Source organism: Panicum hallii, chromosome 4 (assembly GCF_002211085.1).
Source record: "Panicum hallii strain FIL2 chromosome 4, PHallii_v3.1, whole genome shotgun sequence".
Lineage (NCBI taxonomy): Eukaryota > Viridiplantae > Streptophyta > Magnoliopsida > Poales > Poaceae > Panicum > Panicum hallii.
In genome coordinates this window covers 19,272,570-19,285,690 of record NC_038045.1, presented here as the reverse complement: position 1 = coordinate 19,285,690, position 13,121 = coordinate 19,272,570, and the positions used below count along the sequence as shown (strand labels likewise).

The following is a 13,121-nucleotide window of genomic DNA, read 5'->3' as shown; positions in this document are numbered from 1 at the left end:
TAGTCTTGAATCTTCCTTACTTACTTTTCAAATAAATTTGAAAAAATAAGTAGTCGATGCCACGTATTCTGCAGCCCCCGAGCCTTGAATCCAAATCTCTCAGGTTTGGAAATAAGGATCCAAAGGTCGTGGCATGCAGTGAAAAAATGTTCCCATGACAAATAACTGGTGTGATGGTACGAATGATGGAAATTAGATCTGGAATTCGGAAAACCCCTTTTTTCGGGACAATTAACCCTGAAAAAATGATTAATCGAATATTTTATCTAAACAATCCACCAAATGACCCCTCATCTTCCGAATATTCCCTGAAACGACTCTTGAACTTCGAAACAGTAAATCTGCATCTGGCCGCTGGTTATTTAACCCCACGGTAATGCCAAGTAAAATCTGCGCTTCCAATCTGCAATCCACCAAGAGCTTTCCAAATCCCCCAATCAGAGCCGCACTCCGCCTTCACCCCCTTGGAGAGCCCCAACCTAGCCAAATCTCTTCGCCCCTTTCCCCGCAGCCCCCGAGCAACTCATGGCGAGCATATCCAAAAATGGCACCCAAGAGATCCAACGAGAAGGATGGGAAGACGAGGGAGTCGTAGCTGCCGTCTGGGGAGTGGACTCACAGTAAGTGCTCCAACAACGATCTCAAAAAACTTGTTTCCGAGGGTTTGCTCCAAGATAAAAGTCTTATCAACTGGCGCCCCTCTTTTCGCGAACCTTTTCCCATCGAAAATGTAGACGAAATCATCATATTTTACCATTTGTCGAACGGGGTCTGGCCCTCCCCTCTTGCTCTTTTTTCCGTGACCTTCTTTATTTCTACGGGCTTGAGCTCCATTACCTCAACCCGAATTCCATTTGCCATATTGCCATCTTCATCCATTTCTGCGAAGCTTTCCTCGGAATCGAACCCCATTGGGATCTTTTCCGCTTCCTTTTCTGAGTAAAGCCGCAACCCATAGCCAAAAATCTATCCGTTGTAGGGGGCGCCGGCATCCAGCTTAGACAGCAAGCCGGCGATAGGTACCTTTCCTATAAATTCCCCTCCAACATTCCTGGATGGAATAACCACTGGTTCTACATCAAAAACCATGCCCCCCAACTTCCTGAAAAATCTGGCAAACCCCCTATCGTGAGGCCAGAGTGGAACACCGAACTCTCCAGAGGAGACCTAGACCAAGTCGACGAGTTGCTAGCCATCGTAGCAGCTCACAAAGAAATAGGTGTGACCGGAGCATCTGTAATGTTTTCTTTCTTCAAGCGCCGGATCCAGCCAATCCAACAACGCCATACTTTAGGCTTCGAGTACATAGGCGCTGAAGATCCCTCTCGGATGTGCGTAGAAGAATTGACTGACGCCGCCGCACTCATCCGAGTCAGGTGAGTGCTGCTGGACATGGACGCCGTTCCCTACATCCCGCAGTTGTTTTCTGCGCAAAATCCTCTGAAACCGGTAAGTATTCAACTACTTCTTTTTAGAACAAGTTATGTTGTTCTGCCACTGCTAACTGAAAATCTTCTGCAGGGACACACAGAGTAGTACCGGAGCTATCCACCGCAAACCGACATCCCCCGACCGGACCACCTTCTTCCCAGTGTTGCGGCAGAAGCAAAGCGGGCTCAAGCATCCAAAGCTCAACCAAGCAACAAAACAACGGAAAGCGAGAGCCCCCTGGCGGAAAGGGAAGCTGAAGGGAAGGCGAGAAGGAACAACTCCCCTGGACCAGCCGTGGAGTTGACCAAAACTCTGCCTTTGGTCCCGCAGGGTCGTCGGGTTGTGCGCAAACGAAAAGCGCATGTAGTCGAATCCTCCAGGCATGAAGTTACTGCCTTGTTGAATTGTTGAATATTGGTATTGTTGCATGCTAACACTATCTTCTTGCAGTCCATCTGCTTCTTCTCCCGACCCTAAACGCCAAGAGGTGGGAGCGGACCCAGAGACTACTTCAACAGGGACGGTTACCATTGTCGTGGTGGGCACCGTGCCACCAGCTGGTGTGACCCCACCACCAGCAACGATTACCACGGTTGAAACACCATAGGCTCTAAGAGTAAAGAAAGCTGTCATGAAGAAATCTTCGCTGTAAGTATAGATTTTGCATAATGAACATCCTGTTCTGCTCGACTTGTGTAATAATATAAGTGATTCTGCTTCATTAGGTCTGCAAGCGACATGAGGCACAAGCCAAAGCCTCCTGCAGCTACCCCAGCCCCCGAGCCACTAGCCCTAGAGGAGCCCGCACCCAAGGAGCTAGCCCCCGAGGCGAACACCACACTGCCCGACCTGCCACCCTCCGAGCCCTAGCAACCCGAAGCCAGAGCTGGTGGTGAGGAACAAGTCGAGGCCACTGATGCCGCTCCTGCAGATGGCACAGGTAAGTGTCTAATCGCCCATGGCTAGCTGCTTGGACCACAAACATTATGTATTGAATGCATCTTGACTTGCAGGGGCCCAACAACCATCTACTGAAGAAGCCGCAGGGACCTCAAGGAGCCTTGGAGATCTGCTGGTGGCCGGACGCGGATACCAGAACATCATCACCATAGATCTGGTGGATGATCCAATTCTGATGGACGACAATATACGATACTTCAAGAAGATCTCCAAAGAGTTGTATAATTTTACCCTGGTAAGACATGATTACTCTTCTGCCAGTATACGTTGTCGAGTTGCTTGTCTTAATCTTCCCCCTTATGCAGGATGTGATCAAGCACTCACAAAAGAAGACCGAAAAGCTGAAGGCAGTCGTGAGTGGCCACCAGGAGCTCGCTGCCAAGGAAAAACGCATATTCGAAGAGCTGACGAAGAACATTTATCTTCAAAGAGAGCTTGACAAACTGAAGCTGGAGCGGACACGAGAGATGTGGCTCCTCAAGAATGATCTACGCAATCTCGAGAAGGCCAATGCCAAGCTCCAAGAACAACTCAAAGAATAGAAGAAGGTGCACCAAGGCAAGCCCTTTCTTCCCTCGAGTACTTTCACTTAACAATTTATCTTAGATTCTGAAAATATCTTCACCGCAGAGCTTAGGAAAATCTTAACATATAAAGAAGAGCTGCTTACTGAAGGTGAAGAATATGCTGTATCACTGTACATATGACATCGAGAAGCTGCAGAAGGTAATCGCCGACACTGAACAACAGTTCGCCGATTGCCTTCAGCAAATCAAGACGCTGGGCGAGGAGAAGGAGCAGCGGCAAAAGGAGCTGGAGGACCTCAGGGGAGCCACCCAGAAGCTTGTGGACATGGTGGACCCATAAGAAGATGGCAAAGCAGGTGAACGGCCCTTGCTGGAGTGACTTGTCGGAGCGCCACAGAACGTCCCAGTTTCCTCACCGAAGCCCTGATCGCGTGTATCAGCCACGCTCTTTCCTTTGTAAAATCCTTTTGGCCGGAAGCTCAACTAGAAGCGTTCGCGTAGGGTGTGGCTGCGGAGTGCTCTGAAGAACAATTCAACGAGTACCTCCAAGAGGCCCAACCTGTAGTAGAACAGATAGTAAAAAGTGTACTACAGGATTGAGATGTAAAAACAAGTACTCATTTCCTTGTATATATATTTTTATTTGATGTCCCCACTTGTATGTGCCTTAACTGAATTGTCATCCAAGTTTAAAGGCTAAGTAGTAGACACTACCTCAGGTGCAGTGACCCTGGAAGTAGTCGAAGTAGCTCCGAGTAGGAACCCATCCAACAAGTTAGGTATAACCCGAACGAGCAGGTCTAACCAGCTAGGAAAGAATGCGAGCATCGTCGCGTGACTGCCGTGCTTATGGCAAGAAATCGAAATTACCCTGAGTGCAACGACTCTGGGCGTAGTCGAAATGGCTCCTCATGTGAGCCCGTCCAACAAGTTAGGTATAACCCGAACGAGTAGGTCTAACTAGTTAGTAAAGAGCGTGAGCATCGTCGCGTGACTGCTGTGTTTATGGCAAGAAATCGAAACTACCCTGAGTGCAACGACTCTGGGCATAGTTAAAATAGCTCCTCATGTGAGCCTGTCCAACAAGTTAGGTATAAACCGATCGGACAGATCTAACTTGTTGGGATAAAATGCGATCATCATCACGAACGGCCATCGAAGGTCGTGACAAGAAGTCGATTCTTATAAAGCATGGACGTGGCCGTAGCCTCCGTCAAAACTCATGACAAGAAGTCGATTTATATAAAACGTGAACGTGGCTACAGCCTCCCTATGTTAATAGAAGAAATTTACAATCCAAATTTTGTGACACGTAGCCTCCAAATTGATTCGGAAGAAAAAGGGCCGCCTGGGTGCCCGGAGAACAGCTATCCCCGCACACTTTCTCATTGGTAGAACTTGCGCAGGTTTTGAACGTTCCAAGAATTTGGGACATCTTGGCCCTCGGGATTGTAGCTGATATGACCCCGACCTTGTAACCTGCTTGATGACGAATGGCCCTTCCCACCTCGAGTTGAGCTTGTGTAAGCCGGACTCCTCTTGGATGCGGCATAGGACCAAATCGCCAATACTGAATGACCGTTCCATCACGTTGCGGTCGTGATATCACTGGATCCCCTGCAGGTATCGTGCTGACTGAACAAGAGCGGTGCAGCAAGCCTCTTCGACAGAGTCAAGCTCTAACTGCCTTGCTTCGTTTGCCTCGCCTTCATTGTACATTTCAACCCTTGGGGATTTCCACATGATGTCGGCCGGTAAGATAGCTTCAGAGCCATAGACAAGGAAGAATGGTGTTTGTCCTGTGGCTTTGGATGGCTGAATCCTGAGCCCCCAGACGACATGTGGCAATTCGTGTATCCACTTTTCTCCTTTCTTGCTATTTTCATCATAGAGTCATTTCTTGAGGCCATCAATTATCATGCCGTTCGCCCTCTCGACTTGACCATTGGCCCTTGGGTGTGCAACAGAGACATATTTGACCTCCATGCACGCATTTTCATAGAACTCCCAAAACTGGTTGGCCATGAAATTTGAACCCAGGTCTATGATGATGGTATTTGAGAAGCCAAAGCGATGCAAGATATCAGAGATGAAATCAATAACTCGATCTGGTGTGCGCTTGGCTATCAGTTTGTACTCGATCCACTTGGTAAACTTGTCGATAGCCACCAATACATGTGTGAAACCGCCTGGTGCCGTTGTAAAGGGCCCAATCATATCAAGGCTCCAGCAAGCGAACGGTCAGGATGGCGGTATGGTGATGAGACTGTGAGCTGGAACGTGAGATTGCTTGCCAAAGAATTGGCAGTTTTGGCATCTCCACATGATATCCTCAGCATCGGACACTGCGGTGGGCCACCAGAAACCAGCTCTGTTTGCTTTCCTCACCAGCGTTCTTGAAGCAGCATGGTTGCCGCAAACACTCTCATGTGTCTCCCGCAGTATGTCGTAGCCATCTTCTTTCGTGATGCACTTCATGAGCACCCCTGATCGTGCGCCATGCCGGTAGAGCTTACTGTTGACTAGGACGAAACCTTTGCTTCTGCGCATGACACGAGCTGCCTGTGCGCTTCTTGCGTCCATCCCTGCTGGCTGTCTTTGATCCCGGATGAAGTCGATATAAGCCTCTCTCCAGTCCTCTCCAAGCGTCATAACCTCCCGATCAGGCTGATGAAGGCCAACATCAGTGGTTACCTGAAGTGAGGACTTGATGGATGACTGTTTCAGCTCTTGGATGAAGACTCCTACTGGAACCTGTGCGCGGGTGGATCCTAGCTTGGACAGTATATCCGTGCCAACATTATGCTCCCGTACCACATGATGAACCTCCAGGCCGGAAAATTTATTTTCCAGCTTGCGCACTTCTTGCACATAAGCGTCCATTGTCTCCTTGTTGCAGTCCCACTCTTTGTTGACTTGTTGAATGACAAGAAGTGAATCGCCATATACAAGTAATCACTTGATGCCTAGTGATATCGCCAAACGTAGCCCGTGAAGCAATGCCTCATACTTGGCTTCATTATTGGATACCTCCCAAAGGATCTGGAGGACATACTTCAGTTGTTTGCCTCTTGGAGAAATAAATAGGACTCCAGCACCACCGCCATCGAGCTTAAGAGACCCATCGAAGTACATGGTCCAGTGCTCTGGCTTGTCGATTGGAGTTGGAATTTGATTATCTCTCCACTCAGCCATAAAATCGACTAGAGCTTGAGACTTGATTGCAGTGCATGGCTTAAAGTCGATAGACAAAGCCCCCAGTTCCACTGCCCATTTTGATATACGCCCCGTGGCATCTTGATTATGCAGAATATCTGCCAACGAAAAATCCGTAATCACAGTGATCTTGTACTCGTCGAAGTAATGGCGTAACTTTCTCGATGTAATCAGAATAGCATATAAGAGTTTCTGAACTGCCGGGTACTGTACCTTGGATTCGGAGAGTACCTCGCTGATGAAATACATAGGCCTCTGCACTCCAAACGCATGGCCTTCCTTGCTGCGCTCGACTACAATGGCACTGCTGACAACATGAGTTGTCGCCGCAATGTAGAGTAGTAGATCTTCTCCCGGCAATGGTGTTGTAAGGACCGGAGGAGACTGAAGGTGATGCTTCAGGTCTTGCAAGGCTCGCTCGGCCTCCTCCGTCCACTGGAACTTGTCTTGGCGCTTCAGGAGCTTGAAGAAGGGTAGTCCTCTCTCCCCGAGCCGGGAGATGAACCTGTTCAGGGCTGCCATACAGCCTGTTAGCTTCTGCACATCTTTGATTGTGGCCGGAGCCCCCATATCGGTGATGGCCGTAATCTTCACAGGATTGGCTTCAATTCCCCGGTTGCTAACGATGAACCCGAGCAATTTCCCTGATGGTACTCTGAAAATGCATTTAGCTGGGTTGAGCTTCCACCGAAACCTGCGTAGGCTGCTGAACATCTCTTCCAGTTCTGCAATCAGGTCGTCGGGATTCCTAGTCTTGATGACCACATCATCCACGTAAACTTCAATGTTCCGATGCAGCTGATCAGCAAAACACATCTGAATCGCGCGCTGATAGGTTGCTCCTGCGTTTTTCAACCCGAAAGACATAGTTTTGTAAGCGTACATCCCAAACAGGGTGATGAATGCGGTTTTGATTTGATCCTCCTCCTTGAGCGCAATCTGGTGATATCCTGAATAACAATCAAGGAAGCAGAGGAGTACACAACCCGCCGTCAAGTCGACAACTTGATCAATGCGCGGTAGCCTGAAGTGATCCTTTGGGCAATGCTTGTTGAGATCGGTGTAATCAACGCACATTCTCCATTCATGATTCTTTTTCTTTACAAGGACGGGATTAGCTACCCACTCTGGATGAATTACTTCTTTAATGAAGCCAGCCGCGAGGAGTTTAGCTATTTCCCATTTAATTGCCTCACGCTTGTCGTGAGCAAATCTTCGAAGGCGTTGCTTTCTAGGCACAGCCTATGGGTGTACATTCAAGCTATGCTCGATCAGTTCCCTGGGCACCCTTGGCATATCCGCTGGTTTCCATGCGAATATGTCTCAGTTAGCCCAAAGGAAACTGACGAGCGCGTGTTCCTATTTCTCATCTAAACCTGCGCCGATGACGGCGGTCTTGGATGAGTCACCCTCTTGGAGCTGGATCGACTTGAGCGCCACATCGCCGGTCGACTGGATGCTCGACTTGCTTGCTTTTCTTGAAGGGATCTCTAGCCCAGCTTGAGAGAGCTGCTACATGGCCGCGAGTACTTCCCCTGAAGCATCTGGTACACGTGTAGTTGAAGCATACTAGATCGCCTCCTGGTTGCAATCATATGACTTCTTCAAGTCGCCTCAGAGAGTGAGTACTCCACTTTGTCCTGGCATCTTGAGAAGCAGATAAACATAATGCGGCACTACCATGAATTTACCGAGTGCCGGTCGGCCCAGTATGGCATGATAAGAAGATTCGAAGTTAGCAACTTCGAATTTAATGAACTCGGTGCGGTAGTTCTCCCTCGTGCCGAAGGTGACTGGAAGAACCACCACACCAAGTGGGTGCGCCGCATTACCTAGGACGATGCCGTAGAAAGGGGACTTGCTTGGAACCAACATGTCCATGAAGTCTAGACCCATCTTTCTCAGAGTGCTAGTGAAGATGAGGTTGAGACCACTCCCACCGTCGATGAGCACCTTGGTGAGCCTGACTTCTGCCACTACCGGATCCAGGACCAGGGGAAACTTACCGGGCTCCGAGAAGCTTGTCCACTGGTCATTGCGGGAGAATGAGATGGGAACCTCTGACCAACGGAGTGGTCGTGGTTCCGCCGGCTCGACGGACATGATCTCCCGGAGAAGCAGTTTTTGTTCCTGCCTGGAACCAAAGTCTCCATCTCCACCGAAGATGACATTGATGGTCTTTGAGGCATCCTGGAACTTCGCGTTGTGCATTTGGTCCCCTTGGTCATTGTCTTTGGGTTCTTTGTCCACTGGCTTCTTGTTCTTCTTGCTGCCATCGAGATTGCTAAATGTCCTCCAGAGGTGATAGCAATCAATTGCTGCATGATTGGCACCTGGATGCCATGGGCATTTCTTCTGCAGGAGCTTCTCGAACTCTTCCTGCATCATTGTCTTCTTGCCTTGTGAGGGACGATCCACAGACGTGATGAGATCATCCGGCTTGCGCTTTCGGGATGGACCCGAGTAGTCCCGCTGGCTCTTGTCATTGCGGTTGTCATTTGGATGCTGCAGGTTGCTATCATGGCATCTTGGGACCAGCTCCCACATCTTTTCCTCCTACTCGGACCAGTCGTGCATCATGTCACGAAGCCCCACAATAGTTTTCGATCTGTTCCACCCAAAGTCTCTATAGATGCCTAGGTCGGTCATGCCATTGTAGAAGCAGTTGATGATGTCTTCCTCCGAGATATTCGCAATGGTATCGTGGACTTCGAAGAAACGGTGTGTATAGGACCGTAGGAACTCGTTACATTCCTATTTACATCGAGCAAGATCGTGACGAGTACCCGCGCGAGTGATCACCCCCTGGAAGTTGTCGATGAAGACCTTCTTGAGCCGCTCCAAGGAGTCAATCGAGTTGCTGCTGAGGCTCTCCAACCATGTGAGTGGCGCAGGGTCCAAAGCCATCGGGAAGTAGACGACCTTGGTAATGTTGGAGCCCCCCGTAACTTCAATGGTGGTGGAGTAGCAACGTAGCCATTGTTGAGGAGCTTGAAGCCCTCAGGTTACTTGTAACTACTAAATCATGCGGAGAAAGCTGGAAAACGGTCGCTGCAGTCAGTTCCTTCTATCTCGACTACTTCGCGCTCTCTGCGCCTGGAATCGATTACGGACCGCGCATCGCGTCCTTCATTGATTCGCTGGCGCAGGTCTTCTGGAGGAGGCCGATGATTGGCCTGTTGCGGGTTACCCACTGGAGGTGGCTGCTGCCTCCCGCCAGGGGCCTGACTCCCACGAGCGTTGTCGTTGTTGTTGCTGCACTGAGGTCGGGGACGGCCGCCTGCCGTTCGACTGTGAGTCTGGCTTCGGCTTTCACCCACGCGCTCTTCCCTGATGTAGACGCTAGGTTTTATTGATCAAGCTGAATCCAAGCCCTCTGTGCATAACGAAGTGCTTGGCACATGTTTGGATCGTTACTGCGCTCAAGTATAGCTGTAACCCTGGTGATGTTGGCCACCGGAGTCCTGAAGCCCCGCTCGCTTATGGCAGTGAATTCAGCGTCAAGCTCGCGATGCATAGATCGCATGCGCTCATTGACCCTCCTTCGGCGGGCTGCGCGAGCTCTGTTCCTGGTTCTCCATGCCTCATGATCGGCGTCGTTTTCGTCACCAGCGCTGGCTGTGGCCTCATCTTCAGATACTGCATCAAAGTCGATGATGGGCAAGTCGCCATCATCCTCGCGTTCTTTCACCATCAGCACCTGGCGTAGAGAACTCAAGTCCTTCTCCAATGTGGAGAGGGACTCGGAGATGTCGGCCTCCTGGAGATCAGTGGACAAATTGCATAGACTGAGTCATGATTGGCTACGCGAGTCCTCAGATTGGAGCGAGTCCAACCTAAGGAAGGTTGTTGCAGTGCTGGATGAAGTCGCGCCGGAAGCAGACTCCTCCTCGGTCCTTGTAGCGGATCCATGGATTGACAAGTCATCAAGATTATCAACGAACTTGTCGAGGTCGCTATGAGAACCCGCCGTGGGAGTTTTCGGCTTCATGTCAATGAGGAATCGACGGAAACTGCTCGCACCATCTGTGATGCAGACCCACGAGCCAAAAACAAACATCGTACCTGAGAAGGTACTGACCTGATGAACTGGAAAGATGCCATCGAGTTCGCCGGTGGATCTTCGATGCCCCCCTACCTGGTGTGTCAGCTGTCAGTGTTTTACCGGCTGCCACCGAGGGGTATACCCAAGGTGGTAAGTTTAGGTGAGGAGACGCCTAGATCAGGAACTCAAAGGTGCAAGGAACACACTTAGACAGGTTCGGGCCGCAAGGCGCGTAATACCCTACGTCTTGTATGGTGGTTTGTATTGCCTTGGGTGTAGATGTTTTGTTTTGAGGGGGTCCCTCCCCCCCCTTATATATCCGAGAGGACAGGGTTACATGAGTCCTAGCCCAATACTAGCCAAGGAATTGTAACCGAATATAACTCGAGTAGTTTCCTCCTGTACCGGCTAGCTTTATCTCCTCCTCATACGAGTAGAGAATAATATAAATAAGAGATAAGACAGGTTTTATCTCCTAATCTTGTTTAAACTACGTTATGTACACAGTCCCGTAGCCCCGGGTCTGACACATCCTCCACAACTCCAACGCCATGGGCGACATCGCCAAGTGGGTTGCAGAGCTTGCTGGATTTCAACTCAACTTCCAGCCCTGCCACGCCATCAAGAATCAAGTCCTTGCTGACTTCGTTGCAGAGTGGACTCCTACACCAAGCGTTCTTGGGGGTCCGGACCACGGTTCAGACCCCCCACATCCAGAAGTTAGGGCTCCGGTGTTCACCGGACCCCACTGGACGCTCTTCTTCGACGGGTCCGCATGCAACAAGAAGACCAGAGCTGGCGTGGTCCTCATTGACCCAAATGGCGAACAAGTGAAATACATGGTGCTTCTCGACTTTGAGGCCACCAACAACATGGCGGAGTACGAGGCCCGGATCTTCGGACTGACTGCGGCACTATCCCTGGGGGTCCGGCAGCTCCTAGTCAAGGGAGACTCCCAGCTGGTCATCAAGCAGGTCTGGGGGGAATGCAGTTGCAACAAACCCCAGCTCACAGCATACCTCATCCATGTGAGGAAGCTGGAGAAGGACTTCAACGTACTGGAACTGCAACACGTTCCACATGAAGACAACTCAGCAGCAGATGCACTCTCCACGAGGGCATCAACTCAGGCATCTGTGCCGGAGGGCGTCTTTCAAAGATGGCTGCTGAAGCCATTCGCCCAGCCTGCCGAACTGGGCGAAGGGGGTTAGACTAGCACCTCGAAGCTAGCGGTCCCGATGGCGCTCCATCCGTGGGGTCTGCGAAGGATTGTGTGCACCTTCGAGGGTCCCAAAGACCTCGAGGAGCCACATCCAAACTCTCAGGGGGGTCCCGATGCATGGATCTCCGAGATCCGAGACTAACTGAAAGACAACATCCTTCTTGAAGACCAAGCATCCGCTGAGCACATAGTGCAATGGGCTAAGCGATACGCGGTGGTAGAAGGGGATCTCTACCGCTATGGCACCAATGGCATCCTCATGCGGTGCATCACCCAGGAAGAGGGCTGCGACTTGCTCGCAGAGATCCATAGAGGTGAGTGCGGAAGCCACTCTTCATCCCGCACGCTGGTCGGTAAGGCCTTCTAGCCTGGCTTTTACTGGCCGACAGCGCTCCAGGATGCAGTTGAGCTGGTAAAGTCCTGCAAAGCATGCCAGTTCCATGCAAAGTAGATACACACTCCAGCTCAGGCTCTACAAATGATTCCACCCTCTTGGCCTTTCGCTGTATGGGGGTTGGATATCTTGGGACCTTTCCCCAGGGCCGTCGGCGGGTACCGGTACCTGTATGTTGCCATCAAAAAGTTCACTAAGTGGCCGAAAGCTACCCCTGTGGTCAACATCACTAAAACATCTGCTATCGCATTCCTCAAGTCAATTGTGTGCCAGTTTGGAGTCCCAAACCGAATCATCACCGACAATGGGACCCAGTTCAAGAGCCGACACTTTCAAGAATACTGTGAGGACATCGGCATCCAGCTCTGCTTCGCTTCTATGGCACACCCCAGAAGCAATGGCCAAGTAGAGCGGGCTAATGCTGAGATACTCAGGGGGCTCAAGATTCACACCTACAACGATCTCGAAAAGCATGGTGCGAAATGGGTCGACTAGCTTCTGAGCGTACTATGGTGGAACTAGACCACACCCAGTCGAGCAACCGGGGAGACCCCTTTCTTCTTGGTCTACGGGGCCAAAGCATGCCTTCCCTCGGAGATCACTATGGGCTCGCTATGAGTCCAAAGTTTTGATGAGGAATTGCAGGAGCAGCAGCGCCGTCTAGATGTAGACCTCGTCGACGAGCGAAGATGGTGAGCAGCAGTTCGAAATGCATGGTATAACCAAGCGTTCCGGCGTTACCATCAACGGTTCGTGCATAGTAGGGAGCTCCGGGTCAGGGACCTAGTCCTACGGCGGATCCTAAACCGAGAAGGGCTCCACAAGCTCTCCCCCAGCTGGGAGGGCCCCTTCAAGGTGCCAAAGGTGTGCTGACCCGGTTCTGTTCGCCTAGCTACGGAGGAGGGCGTGTAACTACCCAATCCATGGAACATTGAGTAGCTGTGTAAGTTTTATCCTTAGGGGCTTAGCCGAGAATAAATCTTTTTTACTTTATAATATGGTAGCACCTCCGTGAGGACCAGGACGGTGGAGGTCCGCCCTCGTAAACCTGTCCTCTAGCGTTCATCGCACATTGTATCTGTACCAATTTATTAAGGAAAAATTTATTCTCTGCCTGTCTTTGAGGTTAATGCAATTTAGCTCTTTTTCTTGCTTCCCGCTTACCCTAACCCCCACGTGGTCCCTTATTCCTGTGCCGTGCTTGAGGCCCAAATTGAGTTGCTGGGCTGTGTCTCCGCCCAAGACCCCTCCTTCACAGGGAGGGGTCTAGTCTTCTGGGGACCGGCTTCGGGGAAACATTCTTGTCCTCGGCAGGGTCCGGAGTCG

The 13,121-nt window shown here is 50.7% G+C and overlaps 1 protein-coding gene across 1 annotated transcript; it reads left to right on the top strand.

The window, feature by feature from the left end:
• The first annotated feature begins 10,730 nt into the window (after positions 1-10,730).
• On the top strand, positions 10,731-12,290 carry LOC112890381. The gene is made up of 2 exons (XM_025957283.1): positions 10,731-11,153; positions 12,069-12,290. Exons 1-2 carry the CDS (start codon positions 10,731-10,733, stop codon positions 12,288-12,290), a joined length of 645 nt encoding a protein of 214 aa, XP_025813068.1.
• Positions 12,291-13,121: the final 831 nt, after the last annotated feature.